This window comes from Tamandua tetradactyla, chromosome 10 (assembly GCF_023851605.1).
Source record: "Tamandua tetradactyla isolate mTamTet1 chromosome 10, mTamTet1.pri, whole genome shotgun sequence".
NCBI classification, from domain to species: Eukaryota; Metazoa; Chordata; class Mammalia; order Pilosa; family Myrmecophagidae; genus Tamandua; species Tamandua tetradactyla.
The window spans coordinates 59,660,509-59,681,474 of NC_135336.1; the positions used below are offsets into that span (position 1 = coordinate 59,660,509).

The window sequence follows — 20,966 nt, forward strand, 5'->3', positions numbered from 1 at the left end:
ATTAACTTCTGCCACTCTCCCTCTCTTCCAACTAGGAACAACTAAATGTAACTAAATTTCCTCAGTTACCCTCACCAATTGTCTAACTAAAAACATATAGCCCCACTTTTCTTTTGCAACTTATTAGAAGGGCCTTGGGCCTTTTGTTAGTAGTTCTTTTTTATTTTTTGCATGTGAATGTAGTTTATCTATATATACTTTGAAGTTTACAGGGGTGGATTTCTGGTAATTAAGGCAAAGGTTTGCTTCATGCCCCACCAACAAAGCAGCTAAGCTATACCACAAGCATATTAGATATTTAATAAACTTCAGTTCAGAGTTGATTTTTTTTTTAGGGTTACATTGAAGTGATGGAGAGACAAAGAAGCAAAAATTTGAAGAGATATAGTTCTAATGAGAGAATGATTTCTATTTTTCTGTTGAACATTTGGGTGCTATCTAAAGTAATGCAATACCTACCCATAGAAAGAGGCTAATTTGTTTTAGGAGTCATGTCTTTGCCAAGCAAACTAGGCAATGCCTTTATTTAAGGGGAATAAAAGATACTCAAACTACTTGATGATTAGCATAGTATTCATGACTCGCAGTGCTGACATTCTATAGATTGATGGAGTCTTCAAGTGTGGAAATAATGAGTCATGCAGAAGATGAGACATTTTGATAATGAAAACAATATTTATATAGTCAGTAGATTGTCAGAAAAGGTGGTTTAAATTATAAGAGTCATCCAATAGCGACTGTCAGGTTGCAAACTTTTCTAACCACAATATTATTTGAAAATGAATAAAGCAAACAGACTGAATAATTTATACATCCCAGATTCTTTTAATTTTTCTTCCTTCCCCTCCTCCTCTTCTTCCTCATCTTCTTTGTAGTCTTCCTTCTCCTCTGTTGAAATGAGAAAGGAAAGTTGACTCTGCACCTAAACAAAATTCTAGAACATGGGAAAAACAAAGTAAAGATGCAATCAGTCTTTTCGCATTCAGGAAGAGCTATTCTTTTCTCAGTGCACTAATGTTATAGTATGTAGACGTGACTTGTAGACGCTTCCTCATCTCTTATTTTGTTCTCTCTCCTTTAATTAATCTATTTAGTAAATTGCCAGTTCTACCATATAGTTGTATATAGTAGAAATATAGTTGTATATATTTTTGCTTGGCACCCATTGTTTTATAAAATTCTTTAAGTGAGAACAGAAGAAACAAGAAATGTATTCACTGCAGCACTTTTTTTTTTTTTTTTTTTTTGGTAACAAAATTTAAAATCATACTGGCTCATTTAAGTATTCAACTTTGGGCATCCAGCCCTGGTTTACAGCAGTTTTCGATCAAGCATCAGGAAGACAGCCTGAGATCATAGCAAACACACAACAGCCATCGTGTTGCATTTCTGCCCACTTTCTTAAAGGGCTTCGCTTTGTGATTTGGTCTTTGGTTCTAAACAACTGAAAAGGCAACCATTACTCTAAGCCTGTGCTCTACCAAGCAAGTATGCCTCCGTACAAAAGAAAAGGAACCCAGAGAAAGCGATTTCATGTGTGTGTGAGTGCCTGTTGCCCTGTCAGAAATTAGTTTTATTAACTGTATTAGATCCAGATCAGAGTTACATTTTCTACGTTTCCTCACTAATAAAAATTTTCCTACTAATTTTAGCTTTGAGTTGAAATTAATACATGTTCAAATTATTTCCCTTTTGTCGCTTTAAAAAAGCAGCTTTTATTTACTTATGTAGTATGGACTTTTGTATGCTCTCTTAAATTCTTTCTGGAAGATGGTGAGATAAAAATAACTAAATACATAGAAAATAGGTTTGCGCTATGAGCTATAAACCAACTATATCAATTTTACTGATAGCTCTAAATTGGTTTTAGCCATGTCTAATTACTCATCTTAATTTGTAGCAGTCACACAGGAAAAAAAGTTCAAAATAAAAAAAGAATAATTTTTTGGCATTTTAGTCCAGAAAAATAATTTTCATGGGTTGGTGAGAGATTAATTGGAGCATTGTTTGACTGCCCCCCAAAGAATGGTAATGTGTCCTCCCCACCCAAATTTTCGCTCTTTTTGAATTCACAAAGAACAAAAAAAATTCAACTTTATAGTATTTTATTTTACTATTCAATTGTATTCCAAGAAATTAATAAACAGCAAAAAATTTGTATAGTATGTGCTATACTCAAGTGCTAGTAGGAATCCAGTACTGCTTTAATCTTCAGATTTAGTTATCTGCTGCATCTATTGCCTTTTTGAAAGTTGTGACCTCAAGCATAGAATGAGGCCAAGACGTCTTTAGGTCATATCTCACAATTACCTGGCCTGTCGTTTTGATTTCTATTTCCAGTGCATTGTTGGTTATACCCACTTTTTAGTGCTACAAACATTAATGGCTTTTGTTTTTCCCATTATCATCTTTTCTAGGTCTACAGCATCAGGACAAGGGCAAGGAATCACCTTGGTACTGAAACATACAGTATCAAGTCAGGTTGCAGCATGGATCCAAGGGCCCGCTGGGAAAAGATGCTGCCAGGATTTTCCATTCTGCAATGGGACAAAAGAGACATGGAAAGAGAAGAGAAAGTGTTAGCTGTTTGACTCTGGTTTTGATTCTTTTCTTGATAAAGCAGAATGGATCCTAAAAATTGAAGAAAAGCATTTTTTGTTTGTTTCTCCCTTCATCTGAGCCTTTGCCAAGTGTGCAACTCTTTTTTTTTTCCCCTTGCTTTTTTCACTAGACGGTTTCAGATTTGTTTCATGTGATTTTGTTTTTGAACCAACCACATTATCAGAAAAAGAAAAACCACAAATGAAAATTTGCATTCTTTGAGAAATACAATTTTGTAGCTCTATGTGCATCTATTTTTGTAGAAATACAGAAAGTTTGATTTCACATTGATGGGCTATTTTTGAGGGATGTATTTTTTTTAATATTGTAAAAATTGTTAAGTTCTGTTTAAAGAACTTGCTCTCAGAGAAGCACTGGCAAAAATGTTTAAAATACTTTTCTTTAAGATGTCCATGATATGCTCTGTGCTTTCTTGGTTACCTCAAGTGTTTGATATTTTTTCCTATTTGCTAAAGTAGCACCATTGCCAAGCCATCACAGTATTGTTTTTACTTTAAAGCTCAGTGAAAGTTTAATTCCATGCTAGCTCACTTAGCTTTGTGTAGCTTGAAAAACAAGTTTCTGTTTAAATGGATATGCTAAAAGAAGGATATCTCATTAGTTTGATTTCTCCCAAAAAGTACTTGGAGGTTGACTAAGAAAGTTTGCATAAACTTTCAATCAGATAGAGAGTTGCGTAGATTATAATACTTCTCTTTCTGGTACATCCAACTTTGATTAATGGAACCGGAGTTTATATACAACTACTGGAAAAAATTCATTTAACCATGCTACCTGTGAATTCCAGTGACTTGTTTTCCTTGTTTCAAATTATCTGTTCATGGCAATTATAAAAGACATTCTTTTAAGCAGATTTTTTTTTTCCTGGAAAGAGTGTGAAGGGATAATATATGGCAAGGTACTCTACACTTTACAAAAACCTAAATGACTTTTTCTGATAACATTATTCACAATTGTAAACTGAAAAATAATACATCTATATGTACTATGCTAAACACAGGACTTTGCAATTCTTTATTTCTTGGCTTAAATCTGGTTTAGTTGATTTAATTCTTTTTAAGATTTTTTTTTTTTTGGGAAAATGACATTCAAATTGGTTATGCCACAATTATGAGAAATAGTTTAAAGTAAGAATTTGAGAATATTCTTGACATGTCCCTCAGGATCTAAATAAGGTAAAGTTTAAATTATTATTAAGACCCTGCTAGGAAAAAATTAGAAATGAAAATAGCAGTCAGTTATTGGTATTTTCAAAGCTTTAAATGCAAATTCCTGTCAACTGCTCGTAGAGGTGGCTTATCATAAAAAAAATTAGTATTATATAGAAGTTTTAGTTTGATAAAAATGTTTCTCAAATATGCCCTGACTGACCTCCTCACCCACATGAAATAATAACATTCACTTTCCATCTTGAATTGTATTTATGTGAGTGTGGAAATTTAGAACATAATAATGCAGCATGCTTAGCTAGGTAGAGTTTTACAGATAGTTTTCAAAAATTTCCCTCGGCTAGGTTTTACTATTTTCTTTCTTAGTGCATCCTGCGTTTTAAATATGTATTCTCTCATTATGTTCTCATCTCTCCATGCACAGCTTCTTTTTAACCAGACTCTCCTCAACACAATACTCACATTTTTTACCTAATGTGGAGTCCAAATCTAAGGTATCTTCCACTTACTAATAATAGAAACTCACATTTCTAACTTGATTAAATTATCTACATTTTGATTGTTTAAACAAAACCATAAATTGTGTTGTTTATAACTTGCCCAAACATGTGATGCACAGAATTGAATGAATCTATAAAACTGCCTTTGTCTTGAGTCCTCCTCAGTTTTAAAAGACAAATAATCAGCAGATCTCGTTAGATAACTCACTGATATTTACTTATTTGCCTCCTCTTCCCTTGGATCCTGTTAACCTTCTTTGCTATTTCTCTTAAAACGGTGTTTTACTCATATTCATTCAAATTATTCAATTGGCTTTTCCCAAGTAAAGAAAAGTATTAACTCTGCTCCTTTCCTTATTCCCCACTGAAGTGAATTGGAGAGAGCAGAAAACTGGCTAACTTCATCTAGAATTTAGTGTGTACTCTGTGTCACTCCTGAGAACTACTAGATAATACATTTCTTGGCTCTTTGGGCCCAGGAAAAGTTGGGACCTGAATTTTGATGTATACAGTAGGTGAGCTCTCCCCTCAAGAACACACCCAGGTATTTTTGGTATGCTGTAACCCAAGAAGTAGTTGAAAATCTAAATAGAAGGAAAATGAGAATGAACACATGTCTCTATAAGTGTTCTGGCACCCACTTGCTATAGCCATGTTATTATTATTGTCATAAGTCATACCAGAGAATGAGTTGTAATTTAATGCAATATTCTGAATTTAAAGTTGAACATAATATTACTTTCCAGGTCAGATTTTCTCACATCAAAATGCTGCTGTTGAATTTTCTGGTTTCTAAATTGCTTGATTGAGGCCTACCACTTCCTTCCACAAGTTCAATTAGAATCACTCTGTCATCGACTGTTTAGTAAATTAGACTTTATTCATGCTTTCTAAAAATCTGTGACCTACAAACTGGAAAAGCATCTCATTCATTCTAAATCTAATCCATGCTTCCACCACTAAACTATCACCTGCTAAGGCACAACATGGTGTTAGCAAGTTAGGATCTTAATAAGTTATTTGATCCTCACCGTTTATCTACAAAGAGCCTTTACAAGTTTTAAAAGTCAATGTATCTTCTTAAGGTAAATCATCCCCCCCCCCCAACTTTACCTCTTTAATTTTTCTCCTTTCTCAATCATCTCCCCCCAACTTTACCTCTTTAATTTTTCTCCTTTCTCTTTCTTCTTAAAATTATTTTCATTATTATTTAAACAAAAATGGCTAGGATTGCTCTAACATTCACAAATTAATTACTAATGGATTATGAATATTTGGGAAATTTATTTCTTATATTTTATAAAAAAGATTTTAAAACAATTCTTGGTCCTGGCATAAGAGCCCCATGAAGAGCTCGTTATTCATTGTGCAAATGGTACCTGCCTATTTCTGTTCTAAGACCTGCAGAATATATGACAGGCTCTAGCTTTTGAGTTTATAATCGTAATGTCAGTTTTGTAATTTAAAGTGGCCATCAGAAACTATATTTCAAGAAACTGCATCTTGTTCCTTATTGAGTATCCCTTTGCTTCTTGGTATTTGTTGAATTAAGGCATTGGGGCAGTAGCATTAAGTAGTGGAAAAGAAATATATGTATGTTAGAGTCTTTTCAGATGAAGGGATGAATAGAAAAGCAGAATGGATTCATGGAAAAGTGCATTGGCTTGGATATCAGGCCATTCTCTGAATTCTCTGAATTGAGAAGAATTCATTTCTTCTCAACTGTAAAGTGGTATGATACCTAATTGGTAAGCTGTGGAGGTTATAAATTATATATATAATATCGCCTAACAATAGATATTTAATAAATTACAGTTATCACAACTCTATCAATTGAGTGAATAGATCATAAGCTTGAGTTCCTAAATGTCTCTTCTTTTCTCTTTCCATACCCGATTTTGACATCAATCATATATATATGGCTGTGCTTTTCCATAAAACATTTAAAGAGCATCTTTGCTAAATACTAGATAGGAAATAAAATGTAAAGTTTTTAAATTTGCCTCTGATTTGTTCAGTGTGCCATTTATGAAGGAAACTAAATTAATCTTTGGAGTCTGTAGGTCCAATTCTAAATTATTTTTACATATTCCAAAGTTTTATTTACCCAACATCCTATGTATTGTCGTCTCTAAAATTAAAGCAAGCATTTCATTAAAGCATCTAAGTTTATATTTTCCAGTTATATTCTGGGCTTCCTTACCACCTAGAATAAAAACATTGCTTTTGAAGTTATCCAATTTTTTACTTGCCTTGGAGGAAAAGTTGCAAAATATGGTGGAAAAAAAAAATCCTCCTTATGAAAAGGGGGAGGGGAAAAAGTAAAAACCCTTTACAATCTCAGTCAGCAGATTTACTCTACTTGTGGAAAAAAGAAACAACTTTATTAGAAGCAGATGTTGACACGGTGTCAGTTATTGAAGATGGAGAGAGTTCACTGGAACCACTGCAGTTTCAAATGGGTATTGATGGCAGTTAGAAATCCTGTGATTGATCACCTTTGTAGCAGATGGAAGGACAGCAGAAAATATACAAGATGAAGACTGAAATCAGCTAGCCAATTTTAATCTACAGTGCAATGTACAATTCAATATACTCTAATATACTCTAATAACTCTCTTTTTTTCTTCTCTGCAGGGTAAAGGACAGTCACGCCTTTCAGAAAAGTAAAGGCTTGTTCAAGAGGGAATTTAGAATTTATATACTGAAAACATTGCCTAAGACCATTTAAAAGTGCTTAATAATGCTTTGAAATTATTGTTAAAGTGGTTTCAGAAAAATCAGATTGAAGTTTTAGTCAAAAAGAATATGTATGTGGAAGATTACAGGAAAAAAACTTAATAAACCACACAAAAGTTGGATTGTTCTGGCTGCTTGGGGCATGGGAGCAGAGTCTTAAAAGAAACGTCAGTTTCAGTAGGTTCAAAATGAACAATTACACTTTTGAATTTTTCACTAGTTTTTTTTTTTTTTTTCTTTTAGCACTCTTTGGGAATTTTACCTTAAACACTTTTCCAACCTATAGAAATAGTCATTGTTTACAACATATCTCTATTTTCTTGTTTCTTTTATTATCCATTCTTTCTTGTCCGAAATATATATTTTAATTTCAAATACTTTATCAAACTAGTGTTCTCCTGAAAATGCTGTCACATTAATTTGCTACAACAATTTTACCTGCGTTTCCTTTTTAAGTTCTGAGAAACACTAATAGATTTAAGTTTAATTTATGAATTGTGTTGTGTAGGTAAAGTAATGGCATCTTCTAGGAATGGGCAGGTCATCATCAATTACCTTTCTTGTTAACAACTTCTGGACTACTAAATCTTGACTTAAAAATATCTCTTTTAGATACAAGATACTTCAATTATCTTTTATGGTATATGCATAAGATGTGAACTTTTTAAATGATGTCTCTTTATACTAATAGAGATGTACATTTTTCTTTTGTATGATGTACAGGTTAGGGCAACAGTTAATAGTGATTATATACACATTTGATCCAAGTTCTTAGGATATGTATGATCTCGAATATTATATCTGATTTAAAATTACTATTCCATATGTTTTTCAGGATATACAATATATGGAAGGGTTTTTGTTTGAATTCTTTGTATTATTTTAAAATGCACATAATGAAGGGGAAAATATATATTCAAGTTTTTTCATTGTATAAATCTGGATCAGGTGAAATGTTTTCATAAAAATGCAGTATGGTAAATTTTATATTTGTCACTTGATTAAGTAAACTGAGATTTAATAATAGAAATATTACCTTGCAGCATTTTAATGCAATGTAATTCCATGATTTGTTAGTTCCTTAGCAATTTTATGCTAGCTTAATTTTACATTTCCAGGAAGAGAAATGAACTAATCTTACTATGTTGTCATCCAAATTTACAAAAAAATATATAAACATAAACTTTTGGCTTTGCAAGCTAAGTATACAACCTTTTTTCTTTTTCTACCCCTTTGGTGTGTGTGGGGGGGAGGGATAGTAGTTGAAGCGACTTTTTCTCATTTCTATCTTTGAATGCAGATCACATAACTATGTGTCAATAATAAAAGATAATGAAGGCCATTGTAATAAAAAACATGTCATTATCTTCAATTTGTTCAATAAATAATTTAATGTGAATCTAATGTTTATATTTTAATGTGGCATTTTGGTTTGGCTTACAGTTCTTGATGATTAATGAAAGTTCTCGTTTCTTTCTTATTCAACTAAGGAATTTGTAAATGTTCTTGGAAATTACTCCGTTTTAAGTTGTTTATTTTTTTAATAGGGTAAATTCCTTGAGCCAATGAATTTATATGTTAGAGTGAGGAATAGAATAAATGCTGCAGTAGAAGAACAAGTGAAATGGGCTATATCAATTAAATAACAGCAAGAACCTGGAGACTTTTTATACACATAGCTTCTAAGGTTATCAGCTGATTCCTTGTGAGAAGCACATTTTGTTATTCTGTTTTTACCTTTGTTAGTACTTTGACTTGCAGTTTAAGCACTGGAGAAAAAGAAAATACCACAAAAAAAGAAAAAAAACTTTACCATAGTTAGTCAGCAGTCAAGAAGAAGTGCACTACAAAGGGGCATTCCAAGACCTTATATTATGAAGGAAGCTAGAATTTTCCTACACTGATCTCCTATTTTTTAGAAATTATTTTCTTCACAGTATCATAATATAGTTGTACATTCATTGCCACAATCAATTTTAGAACATTTTACTCCAAAAAATAAAAATAAAAAGAACACCCAAAATACCCCATACCTCTTATTCCCTTCTGTTACCTATTTATTTATTTTTCTGTCTTTATTTCTTACTCACCTGCCCACACACTGGATAAAGGGAGTGTCAGTCGGTTTTCACAATCACATGGTCACTCCATAAAAGCCATATAGTTATACACTCATCATCAAGAATCCAGGCTACTGGATTGCAGTTCAACAGTTTTAGGCATTTCCTTCTAGATATTCAAATACCCTAGAAACTAAAAAGAAATGCTTATATAATGCATAAGAATACCTTCCAGAATAACCTCTTGACTCTGTTTGAAATCTCTTAGCCACTGAAACTTTATTTATTTTTTTGTTTCAGTTCTCTAACCCTCTTTTGGTAAAGAAGTTTTTCTTAATCCCAGGATGTCAGTGTAAGGCTTATCCCTGGGAGTCATGTCCCACATTACCAGGGAGAATTAAGCCCCTGGAAGTCATGTCCTATGTAGAGGGGAGAGTATTAAGTTTATTTGTAGAGTTGGCTTAGAGAGAGGCCACTTTTGAGCAACAAAAGACGTTCTTTCGGGTGGCATTTAGGCATAGTTATAAGTAGGTTAGCTTCTCCTTTGCAGGAATAAGTTTCATAAAGACAAGCCCCAAGATCAAGGGCTTGGCTTATTAAATTGGTAGTCCCTAATGCTTGCAAGAATATCAAGAATTCCCCCGGTGAGGAAGTTTAATATTTCCAAATTATTCCCCAGTCCCTCAAGGGGACTTTGCAAATACTTTCTTATTTTATGGCTAAATAATTCTGGGATGTATTGGGGAATTACATCAAACTGTTAAAATAACAAGGTCTCATTCTCTATTAAAGTTTCCATGTAGTGAAGTTGTTTGAATAAACTGACCAGACAGGTTAAATTAGCTAGTGTGTTACAGAAAATTTAAGTTTTGCACCAAATAAACATCTCTTCCTTTGGTCTCACACAGAAGTTGAAGTTTTAAAATATAGTCAGTTTCATCCTTTACCCTGTTTAGTCCTAACCAGATCAGCTTCATTTTTACCTTGAATTGAAATCTGATCTCTTTCCAGCTTCCTTAACAGTTTATCTATGGTGTAATACTGACTTTAGAGCTTCAGAACTCTAACTCAGAGTTTCAGGGGTCACACAGATACCCAAAGTTCCAGGGAAAGACCAGGTTATACAGAAAGAGCTTGGCAGCTCGAATATGAAATTAATTTTTCATGTGCTAGAACAAAAGCTTGGGAATCAGTATTTAAACAACTAGAACCTCCAACATTGCAGATGAAATAAGTTGGCACAGGTTTCTAAATTGTCTTCCATCTTAGATTACACTATTGTAGTGGTTTTCTATGTCTTTTGTTTGTTTGTTTGTTTTTTGCATGGGTAGGCACTGAAAATCGAACCCAGATCTCCGGCATGGCAAGCGAGAACTTTGTTGAGCCACCATAGCCCGCCTTTTCTGTGGCTTTTGTAAAAAATTACCAAAAACTTAATGACTTAATACAGCACAAATTTATTATATTACAGTTCTGTAAGTCAATATGGGTCCCAATGGGCTAAAATCAAAATGTCAGCTGCATTCCTTCCTACTGCTCTAGGGAAGAATCTGTTTCCTTGCCTTTTCCATCTTCTAGAGGCCTCCACATAGCTTGCTTATGGCTCCGTTCAGTCTTCAAAGTCAACAATGACTGGTTGGCTTTTCCTCACATTCCATCATTCTGACCTGTTCTTCCATTTTTAAGGACCCTTGTGTTGGTTTCACCTGGATTATGGAGGACACTATCTTAAGTGATCCTCAATCACACACACCAAGTCCCTTTTGCCACAAGAGGTAACCCAGTTCCAGGGTCTATGATGCAGACATATTTAGGGGACCATTGTTTTACCTACCACTATTAGCATTTATACTTCAATCATTTATCAACTTTGCAATCTGGGAGAATTCACTATTTCCCTGAAACTAGCAAGACATGATAGGCAGTAGTGTGAGGTTGATCTTCATTCATTTAAAGGATTGCACTTGAAGGAAATCTCTGTCACCATTTCAGACATTCCACATGGTTATCATGGTGCCTCGGAATCCAAAGGGTTATGCGATATTTATGTAAGACAGATATTCAGGAGGCGGAGAGCAGGACATCTGGTGCGGATTCCTCCTAGCTGAAGTGTGTTTTCTCTGGGGACAACCAACTACCATTTAATTGTTTGATTTCCTTTTTTGGGAACATATGCCCATCCTGTGATGTCTTAAGTCTTCAAGCATCTTATTTGACCTCTATAAACATTTGACTTAAATATCTATAGAAGACCTCATAAATGTAGTGAAGCTTTACACTTTTGTCCAGATTAAATCATTACATCTGCTATTAGTTAAGCAGTGGAAAAAATGTTATGGAAAAACAAAAACGTCTTGATACATTTAATGTGTAAAGTAGGTATCCATGCTCAGGAATGCTGCGGATCAATAAACATGCTGCAAGATGATGTTAGAAACAACACTCAATCACGACTGTTTTATTTTCCTTACCAAGTTTGGCTGTGACTGAATGAAGTGCACCCGCATCGATCTTTACTTTGCGCTTGTACTAGAGACTATTTGCAAAGAGCCAAATATAGCAACAGAGGTTTTAATATCTTGCCAAAAAATACAAAATCTGTTCCCCTTTAAGCATGACACTCTATCCTTTTCTTGTGGATCTTGCTAAAGGGAAAATATAGCTTTAAACCACTCCATTCCTTCTGTTGGAAGCTCCCCTAATCTTTTTCAAATGAACCATCTGTGGTTTTGCGGAATTTCATGTTTCCAGAAGAAAATGGCTACATGAGAAATCTTTCCAGCATGATCATTTTTCTTACAAGGAAGTAATTCTAAATCAAAGATTAGAGTTAATGGCAATTAAGAAAATCACACCTAACTGGCTTCAGGATTAACCAAGAATCACTGGGTGGTGTGTTCTGTGTTGCTTTTTCGTGTTGAACCAAAACTTAACAAAAAGGATAAGTTTCAACGAACCAGGTACCTTCTTTACTCTGGAATACAGTTATTTTGTTCTCAATGTTGTTTGATGAGTGGATGGACTAGTCCAGAATTCACTATTATACAGTCAATGACAGGGACTCTTCTGCTCAGTTTGTGATGTATAGACAAAATTTAAAAAACAGTTTTGCAAACGTCCCCAAGAAAACAGCTTTCTACAGTGACAGCTTTACCAGACATCTCCGTGTGGATTTTAAAACAAACACAAGGCTGTTTGGAAATACTTGGTATATGTAAATATGCAAAATATGCTGAACAGTGCTAACAGCTGTAGGGTGTACTCTCTCATCCATGAGCAGAATATTTTGGTGGCAGTGGTGGTTATTTTTCCCATCTTTGCTTGTCATTTTTCTTCTCCCCCTTGTCTCCACCCACTTACCCCTCCGCAGTCTCTTTTTGCAAGAGCACGTACTTAACACCCTTCCCCCCACTTGCAAGCTGATTCCAAGAAAATCATTTCGGTAGATTCCCACTGGAAAAGGTGGGTGGTGCTTTGAAGGAATGTTTCTGAGCTACACGATGTTGTAAAGACTGAGCTTCGGGGAACTTGCTTGGACTTGATCTGACACCAGCCTCGCACACGGCCCAGACAATCCGCAGGCCAGATTCCATTAAGGCTTGTCATTGCAGGGGGTGGGAAAGTCCTGTTGAGTGTAGCTTTCCCGCCATGATGATCCCAAAGAGCACAGAACAGTCATTTCAAGTTATGTGTTATCAGGTTCTATAATGTTAAAGCACTCAGCTAGTTATGGAAATAAGCGTATGCCCTTCTGTTCAGAGCCAGTAATGAAGGGAGGACCCAAAGGAAGTTAAAATTATATTCCTATCTACAGGATTTTGACAAATTTTAAAACTTGATGTGAGAGAAGCTTGCAAATGTGAAAAGAGAAGCCCCTAGGACCCATTATGCTTGTAATTTGCTCATTTCATTTAGTTCCACATTACCTGTTTCCTTATCTGTCAGATGAGGTTTGTTTTAAAGATCAAATAAACTAAAAAATGTTAACTGCAGAAAAAATAAAAGCATTAGACAGATACAAAAAGATTTGACCTCATTATTAAAAGTCCTCTATATACCATATGCATTACATGAATATATCCTGGGTAATTCTCACAAATACAAATATGTAGAGCACATTATTTGGGAGGCTATTAGTGTATTTTTTAAAAATGGGGATTTGAATTTTAGTGATGTTACTTAAAAGATGCAAATCCTTGGGCAATTTATTTAACCTCTTTAAATTTTTATTTACTCTGTGTAAAGATGAAAATCTTTAAAGTATCTACTCTGTAGAGTGGTTATGGGGATTAAATAAAGTATATAAATCATTTATCATGAAATACTACTGTTTTTATTTTTATTAATCTTAATTTTTAGTAATTAGGGGTATGGGGGATATCTCAGCTGTTAAGTATTTGCCCAAATGTACTCAGCTATAAGTAACAGAGCCAGCATTCAAACCCAGGTCCAATCCATAAAAGAATCTCAGAACACTGTACTGTTCTGCGGAGTTGATGCTATTATCACATCTGAATGTATTTGCTGTGAGCATATTCTTAATAATTTCTTAGACAGCTGGAATAAAATGGCAGAAGGAGGAATTAAAATGAGGAGGATACTTTGGGGATTTGGTAAGCCAAATAGAATAATGTGGATTTGGTAAGACAAATAGAGTCATGACAGACTTTGAAATTATAGACCATTATTTGCAACTTGGGGATACAGAATCAGATCATTCAACATATTTTTTTCTTGTCTGAAGGATTATGGTTATTTTCCTCCACAGGTTAACCTCAAATCTCGCTAAAAGAGTCAATAATGGGTTCAAAGAATTCTAACTTCTTTGTGTTGACGTCTTATTTTCCATCTGAAAATGTCAACTCCCTAATATCTTTAAGTGACAGGCACTTGTTTCATTGGCTAAAAAATTTTAAATTAGATTTTGACTTTGATTTTTAAAAATATATATTAAAAAGTTAATATTTGAAGTATCAAAATATTAAAGCAGTGCTGAAGGTGATGGAATAAATAATTTAAAACCACACGATTATATTAACTGGTGAAAGAAATCCACTTGTGGCATCTCTATCAGAAAGCTAAGAGGTATGCAAGAAAGATTTGCTTTAATTTTATCCCTCACTTGCCAGCCATTTGATGGGGCAAAATTACCTTTCCTCATTGGTAAAAAAGAGATGGTGACATTGACATTATAGGATTATGTGGATCTAAGGAGAAAATGTACAGATAGATGCCTGTCAAGTGATAGACTTCCTAGAAAACTTAGAATTTCATGTATCAGTTTATAATGGCCCCAATTATTAGGCCTCTGTAACCAGGTATTTTACAAAATTTACCTCCTCAAATCCCAGTACAATTTCTCAAGGTGGGGTTTCTTATTCCCACATTACAGATAAGACAACTGAGTTGCAGAAGTTTAAGTAACTTGTCCAAAGCAGAATCAGCTCAGAATGGTTAGTCTGTAATTTCAAAGCTCATGTCCCTTCTTCTATGCCAAGCTGCCTCTCAGTCTTCTAAAGAATTTGTTTGCTCACATTCATATAAAACACTGTAAGGAAAGAGCATAAAGACCCTACTATGGATGATTGGATGATTGATTTCTAAACTGCTTATGTCACAAACTAGCTGTGCCCTCTGAACTAAATTATTGGTCAGCTAATGACATGATTCAGATATGATGATGGGTAACTGAAAAATCAAGTCCAATTTCTGCATCAGAAATCAGCTTATCATGGATTTGTGGTAAAGGGAAGCAATTTTTCCCCATTTTTCTCTTTCTTCAAACCTCATGAAAATAGGATAGGAAAAATCTCCCTTCCACCCAAAACTTAATCTGTGTGTAACAGGACAAATTATATAAATTTTGAAGTTTTTCTAATGATTTTGAAGGCATAGTATTGAACATTGTCCCAGTCACCATAGGCTAGATTAAGCTGCAGCTACAAAAACAAACAAAATCCAAATCTTAACGACTTCAAAAAATATATTTGCTTCTTCCTATACTCCAGTGTGGGTTGGAAGGGCTATGCCTATTGTGGTTTCTTAGGGAACAGACTAACAATAACTTTATTACTATCTTGAAGAGCATCCTTTATCACCATGCAGAGGTAAGGTGGCAAAGTGAACTCTGCACTGGCTCTGAAAGCTTTTGCCTGGGCACATAGTAATGGTACTTCCACTCAAATTTTCTGGTAAGAGCAAGTCACATTGTCATAGTAGACTTCAAAGGGTGTGAAGAATTGCAGTCCTACCAAGAGAGCAAAAGGAAGAGAAACAGAATGCTGCAAATATTTTCCCTATTAGAAAACATCATGGAACAATGTACAATTGATGGTATGTTTTTTTTGAGTCCATGTTTGAAACATGGCAGTAAAAGGGTTCTTAAAGTTGATTGCAACATACAAATCTAAAATTGAAAAAGAAGGCCTAAAATTACATAACTGCCTTTTTTCTCTTTCACCTTTCATCTTGCCAATTTTCATACCTGGAACTGGTGTTGGACAGCTCATCCAATAAGCTATTTCTTAGAATGTCAGTTTTCATGGGTGTGAGTGCTAATCAAACAAGGCTTGCAACAATAAAAGTGTGCACATTGCCTTTTCAATCATGTTACCAAGTCTGCTATAATATTTGGTCTCCAGTAATTTTTGCTCTCCATTTAGTTTTCTATGGGACCACCAAAATATACCAATAGTACTAATACAAGTAAACCAAAGAAGGGATTTCAATCCCTAAATGTCTGTAGTAGTTTGAAACTGTATTTACCATAGAAAAGCATGTTCTTAAAGTAAATCCATTCCTCTGGGCATGGATCCATTGTAAGTAGTATCATCTGATAAAGCTACTACAGTTAAAATGTGATCCACCTCATTCAGTATGGATCTTAATACTCTCTCTGAGTCCTTTTATAATTAGAGTGAATACAGAGTGAGGAAAAAAGCCACAGTAAAAAGAAGGTAAAAACAACAAAACATGGTAGAGAAGAAGGAGACCAGCAGATACTACTATGTGCCTTGCCACATGGCAGAGGAGTCAAAGATTGCTAAGTCTTCAGGAAGAAAGCATCACCTGGATGTTGCCTTGATTTGGACATTTTTCTCAGCCTCAAAACTATAAGCTTGCAAGCTAAAAAAAATTCCCATTATTACAGCCAATACATGTCATGTTATCTACTTTCAGGAACCTAGGAACTAAAACAGGGTTCCTGGTCTTGAAGACATATGAGTGATAAATAATTTCCCCTTGAAAATTTTCACAACAATTTAGAGTCATAGTGTCTGAAATAGGCCAAACTACCCTCCTATCAGATAGCATACATTCATACAGTCAAGTCTCAGAAATGGAAATTTTCTTAAATGCAGTCACTGCTCTTTGCTTTCAGCTCTACTTTGGGGCCTGCAAGGATTCTGAACTTTTTATTTGTGTTTTCTGGCCTCATAATAAACCCTTGGATTTGTTACAAAAATTCAATTTCTCTGATGTTTACCTGTTTACTACAGGAGGAGGCCTTTCTTTGTTTTCACTTCTTTGGTTACTCATAATTGGTCTTTCTTATTCCTATGCTGCTGAGATCTGGCTGTTGAAGTGAGCAGTGCCAGGTTGGTCTTGACTCCCCAAAATGCTGAATTTTGGAAAGTTAATCACCCAGGGGCAAACACAGGTTTTGTGAGACCCAAAACTTATAAAAGTTGGGAGAACTTCTTTAAGAAAAAAAGCATAAAATTTTGAAACCTAAATTCTATGAGTACCATACACAGTGTTAAGGATGGTATATTGGAATCATGTATTTTATGTGTAAATATCCTGGATACCCACTAGGAAGCTGCATGCAGAGACTTCAGCTTTACATCTCACTGAGCAGAGCCACTGCAAATGTTCACCCCTCCCTTCAAGACAGCTGGATAAATGGCATCCTCAATGAGGACGCCATTTGCTACACCCAACAAAGCTGGAATTCTGTTAGGCAACCAGTAATGTTTGTCACATAGGCAACTCACCACAGAAGCACAGGCACTGTAGTAAGAACAGAAAGATGCAATTCCTAAGATGTCAGGTTCCTAACCCAAGGATCCAAGAACTCAGGTCCCAACTATACCCTGTTTCTTAAATAGTCTCTCCACAGTGACAAGATCCACACCACTGACTGCCTGAAAGGCCCTAATTGGTCACAGCTTTTGCTATGCTAGAGGATAGCTGAGACCTCCCAACTCTTCAGATTTTCCTTTGAGAAATTTTCATTTCCTCTCCTCATTAAGAATGAACTGAAAGGCCCTAGATAGCAGGAAGGAGGGAGCCTTGGGTAGGTGACCTCAGAAGAGGTGACTCACTTTGGCACAGAGGCCAGACATCCTAAGTCCAGTTCCTGGACAGCTTCCTGTCAGGGACAGTTAAGACCCACCTCATCACAAAGCCTCTTTCCAACCCTTCTGTGTTGCTTTTCTCCACACAAATTGACCTTTCTTCTTGACTAGATTTGGATCAACATCTCTGTACCTCCTAGAGGAAAGTATATGACAGACCTCAAATGACTGGATCAAAGCTATTCTAGATGAATGATCTCCAAACCTTTTGGTTATACCTCATTACTAAAAAGTGATTCAGCACACGTACTTTCAACAAATAGCAAGTTTATAGTCACCTGTTTTATGCATATAATGTTTATAAACATAAAACATAATAAAAATGGAAATTTTGGAAATACAAGAAAAAATAAATAGAAATTCTAATATCTTACATGCCCGCTTGGAGACCACAGATTTAAAGTTATTAGAGAAAGAAGTCAGTCTATGTAATGCTCCTAACCAGTCCTTTGAGACTTGAGTCATGGGGCAAAACTTTCCTTGGCTCAGAATGAGCTCCCATCCCCTCCCTGGGTGCTGTAGATTAGAAACTATTACTCCCTCCTGGCGGTGTCTGCTTATCTAGGGAATTTGCTAAGAATTTACATTCTTCTTCATTGGTTCCCAGCCCAGAGCACTGGGACTCATATGATAATCAGACCCCAGAGCATCCCTTAATTCCTCAGGGGAGATATGCAACGCAAGCTGATTTGCAGTATTAAGAAAATAACACACATTTACCACACTGATATAGGTGCTCATTGCTTAGAACATCTGCAGCAACTCCGTCTCGGTGTTGCTATCTTGGCACTCCTAATTCTCCATGTCACCCCAGAGATCACCAGCTCATGGGGATACCGAGAACAATCAGCATACTCTAATATAGTACTTCTTTCCCCTCTGAGCAATCCTTAACCTACTAAATTCAATAGTTTTTAAAGTAGGGGCGGGAAGTGGGAAAGGGACAAAATGTGAAAAGAAAAAGCAGATGGGAAAAGAAGGAATTATTCAAAAGGTTAATGGGGATGTAGAGCCTCAACAATCAACAGGCAAAAACCAAATAAATGAATAAACAAAACACTAAATTACCTTGAAAGTGAAATTTATTTAGAATGAGAGAAGAAATTACAACTGGCAAATTCTGAAAAGTAGATGAATACCACAAACGCACAAAGTTTGGAAAAATAAAGTAAATTTATATTCATTAACTGCTTAAGAAACCTCTATAATATAACATTCTACCTTTCCAACAGCTAGCTTGATTCTCTGAGTATTTTTAGTCTATTTCTTTCCCATTACCCTATTATTCTGGTAGCGAAACACCTATAGAACATGTTCATAGTGTGAACTGATCTTGGGCCCTTTTGAGACAGAACAATGAGGAATAGGAGTCCTCTTAGGAACTGTTCATACTCTGAAATGTTTAGCGGTAACTTAATTATACACGGAAGGGAGAAAGGCATAGTGATATCCCCCAAATCAACTTTTATTTCCCAACTCAACTTTCCCTTAACTGGATACCCACCACCCAACAAAGGAAAAGGGTGACATCTGAGTGGAAAGAGCTAATATCCTTGAATGACTGTGGTTAAAATAGCTTGCTTTTGAAAAATTAGCAAAGATGTATGTTGATATGAAGAAATAGTTAGGGTTCTTTACTGAATCTTGTAATGGATCATTTCAGATAAGGAGCCCTGAAGCTTCAGTGCAATTAGCCTCAAGGTAAATCTGTCTATGCAAATGCCACCAAAACATGTCCCTTATATTAAAAAGGACCTCCTAACTTACAGGGACATTGGTTTGTTTCTTTGTATCTTTTATTTTCTGGTTTTGATCTGTTGCAGTAGATTAAACTTTAATTTCAAAGTTGATAAGAGATTTCCATACTAAATAGGTAAGATTGAAAAGGTTTCAGGTCAAGAGAAGGAAGCAGAAGGAAAGCTAAACACCGTTTTGGAAGGAAGTCAACATAGACAAGGAAAAAAATAGTTTTTAAGATGATTCTAAACTGAGCAATTTATGTGTGAATAATCTGAAGTTGAGAATGGTGAGAAATGAATTGAAGTATTCTTTGTTTTTCTCAATAAAAAGGACCAAATGATGTTTACAACTGTTCATGAACACTGACCAAAATACATCATATGGTTAAAATAATGAAGTTTTGTTGAAAGAATGCTTTTTTAAATTATCTGAAAAAAAAAAAAGAATTTCTGACCCAGTTCTGTCACTTACAATCTGTGTGCTCCTGGAAAAATTGCTAAACTATCTTTGGTATGTTTCTTCATCTGTGAAAAAGGAACAATAAAACTAGATGATCTCTAAAGATTCTTTTAGTTCTAAAAGTTCTATGATTCTACATGCATTTTCTTAAATATAATACCATACCCTATTTAGACATCAGCATTAATATTTTCCTGGAGCTAGAATAGTTTGGAAATAATACCTAATTGGAAAATATTTTTTGACAACTTCTTCTGGTGGTGATGGAAGTCTGAGATATAAAAATTCAATAATGACAATGTTGTATAGAGTAGAATAAAGAAAGATTCCAAAAAATCTTTTTGTAATAAATGCCATTCATTTTTATGTAATCTGAGGGAAAGCAAAGCAAAAGAGACATGATTCCCTCAGGGATGTGACATCTTGGAAATTATCCTTCAAGGAGCCAACACACAAACCTGTGTGTAATTTAGACTTTTCGCTTATCCTATGTGTTCCCCATGCTGGTTTGAATTACAAATGGAAAATAGGAATACAGATTTTTTAAAAAATGACATTACAACATTCCTAGCACTAATTATGTTTGGCACAGTAGAAAAAGTTACAGACATGTATTATTAAAGATGCAACAGATTATTCAGGCTCATTCTCTACTAACTCACCTCTGGCTCTTTTTAAATACAAAATTTCTTGTGATGTGTACAGTCTAATTTTAACAATACATGTTGGCTTCCATGACATCTTCTGAGAGACTAATAATTGCAGAAGAGTCAATATCAATAAACATTTTAGACTACTTAATTTCCTTGTGTCCAAATTTCATGTAATATCTAGAGTCATTTACACTTTCATCACAAAGATCATTTTTTTCATCATAATCCAAAAACATCTGCCAACTGCTCATGATGCCATGCAGCATGCTGGACAAAGCAAGTTAAATGGATGACCTGAAAACATCCTTGACCTCCTTGGCAAACCTGCTTCATTTGTTTGGCTCTCTAACACTTTCTCCTCTATCAGTAATTTTGACAAATTAATTATATTTTATTTCCTTTCAGTTTTCATGAAAAATGTCTATTTTGCCTCAATTTCCTCTTCCTCAGTAAAATCCTAATGCAGATTTAGTTAGTTTTAGTTAGTTTTCACTCTTCTAATAACTTTTTATAGTTTGAACATATCCAGCCTCGTCTTTGCACTGGGTGGCAGTGGTTGCTCAATGTGGCCGGAATAGTTCAGTTTTAGGTGGCAGGAGGAATAATTTCTCCCAGAGTAAACTGCTCTGCTTTGGAAACGACAACCACATCAATTTTTTTTTGC

General features: G+C 34.9%; 1 protein-coding gene across 11 annotated transcripts in view; it reads left to right on the forward strand.

The window, feature by feature from the left end:
* VGLL3 (vestigial like family member 3) overlaps window positions 1–7,150 on the forward strand; it is a 61,837-nt gene extending 54,687 nt beyond the window's left edge. For 4 of the 11 annotated variants that reach the window (XM_077118700.1, XM_077118698.1, XM_077118699.1 and 1 more), the window contains exon 4: window positions 2,418–7,150. In XM_077118700.1, coding sequence (XP_076974815.1) covers window positions 2,418–2,461 — 44 coding nt within the window. In that variant the 3' untranslated portion in view covers window positions 2,462–7,150. The remainder of the gene's footprint in view (window positions 1–2,417) is intronic. The other 7 variants (XR_013158589.1, XR_013158592.1, XR_013158587.1 and 4 more) reach the window with 7 other exon arrangements.
* Window positions 7,151–20,966: the final 13,816 nt, after the last annotated feature.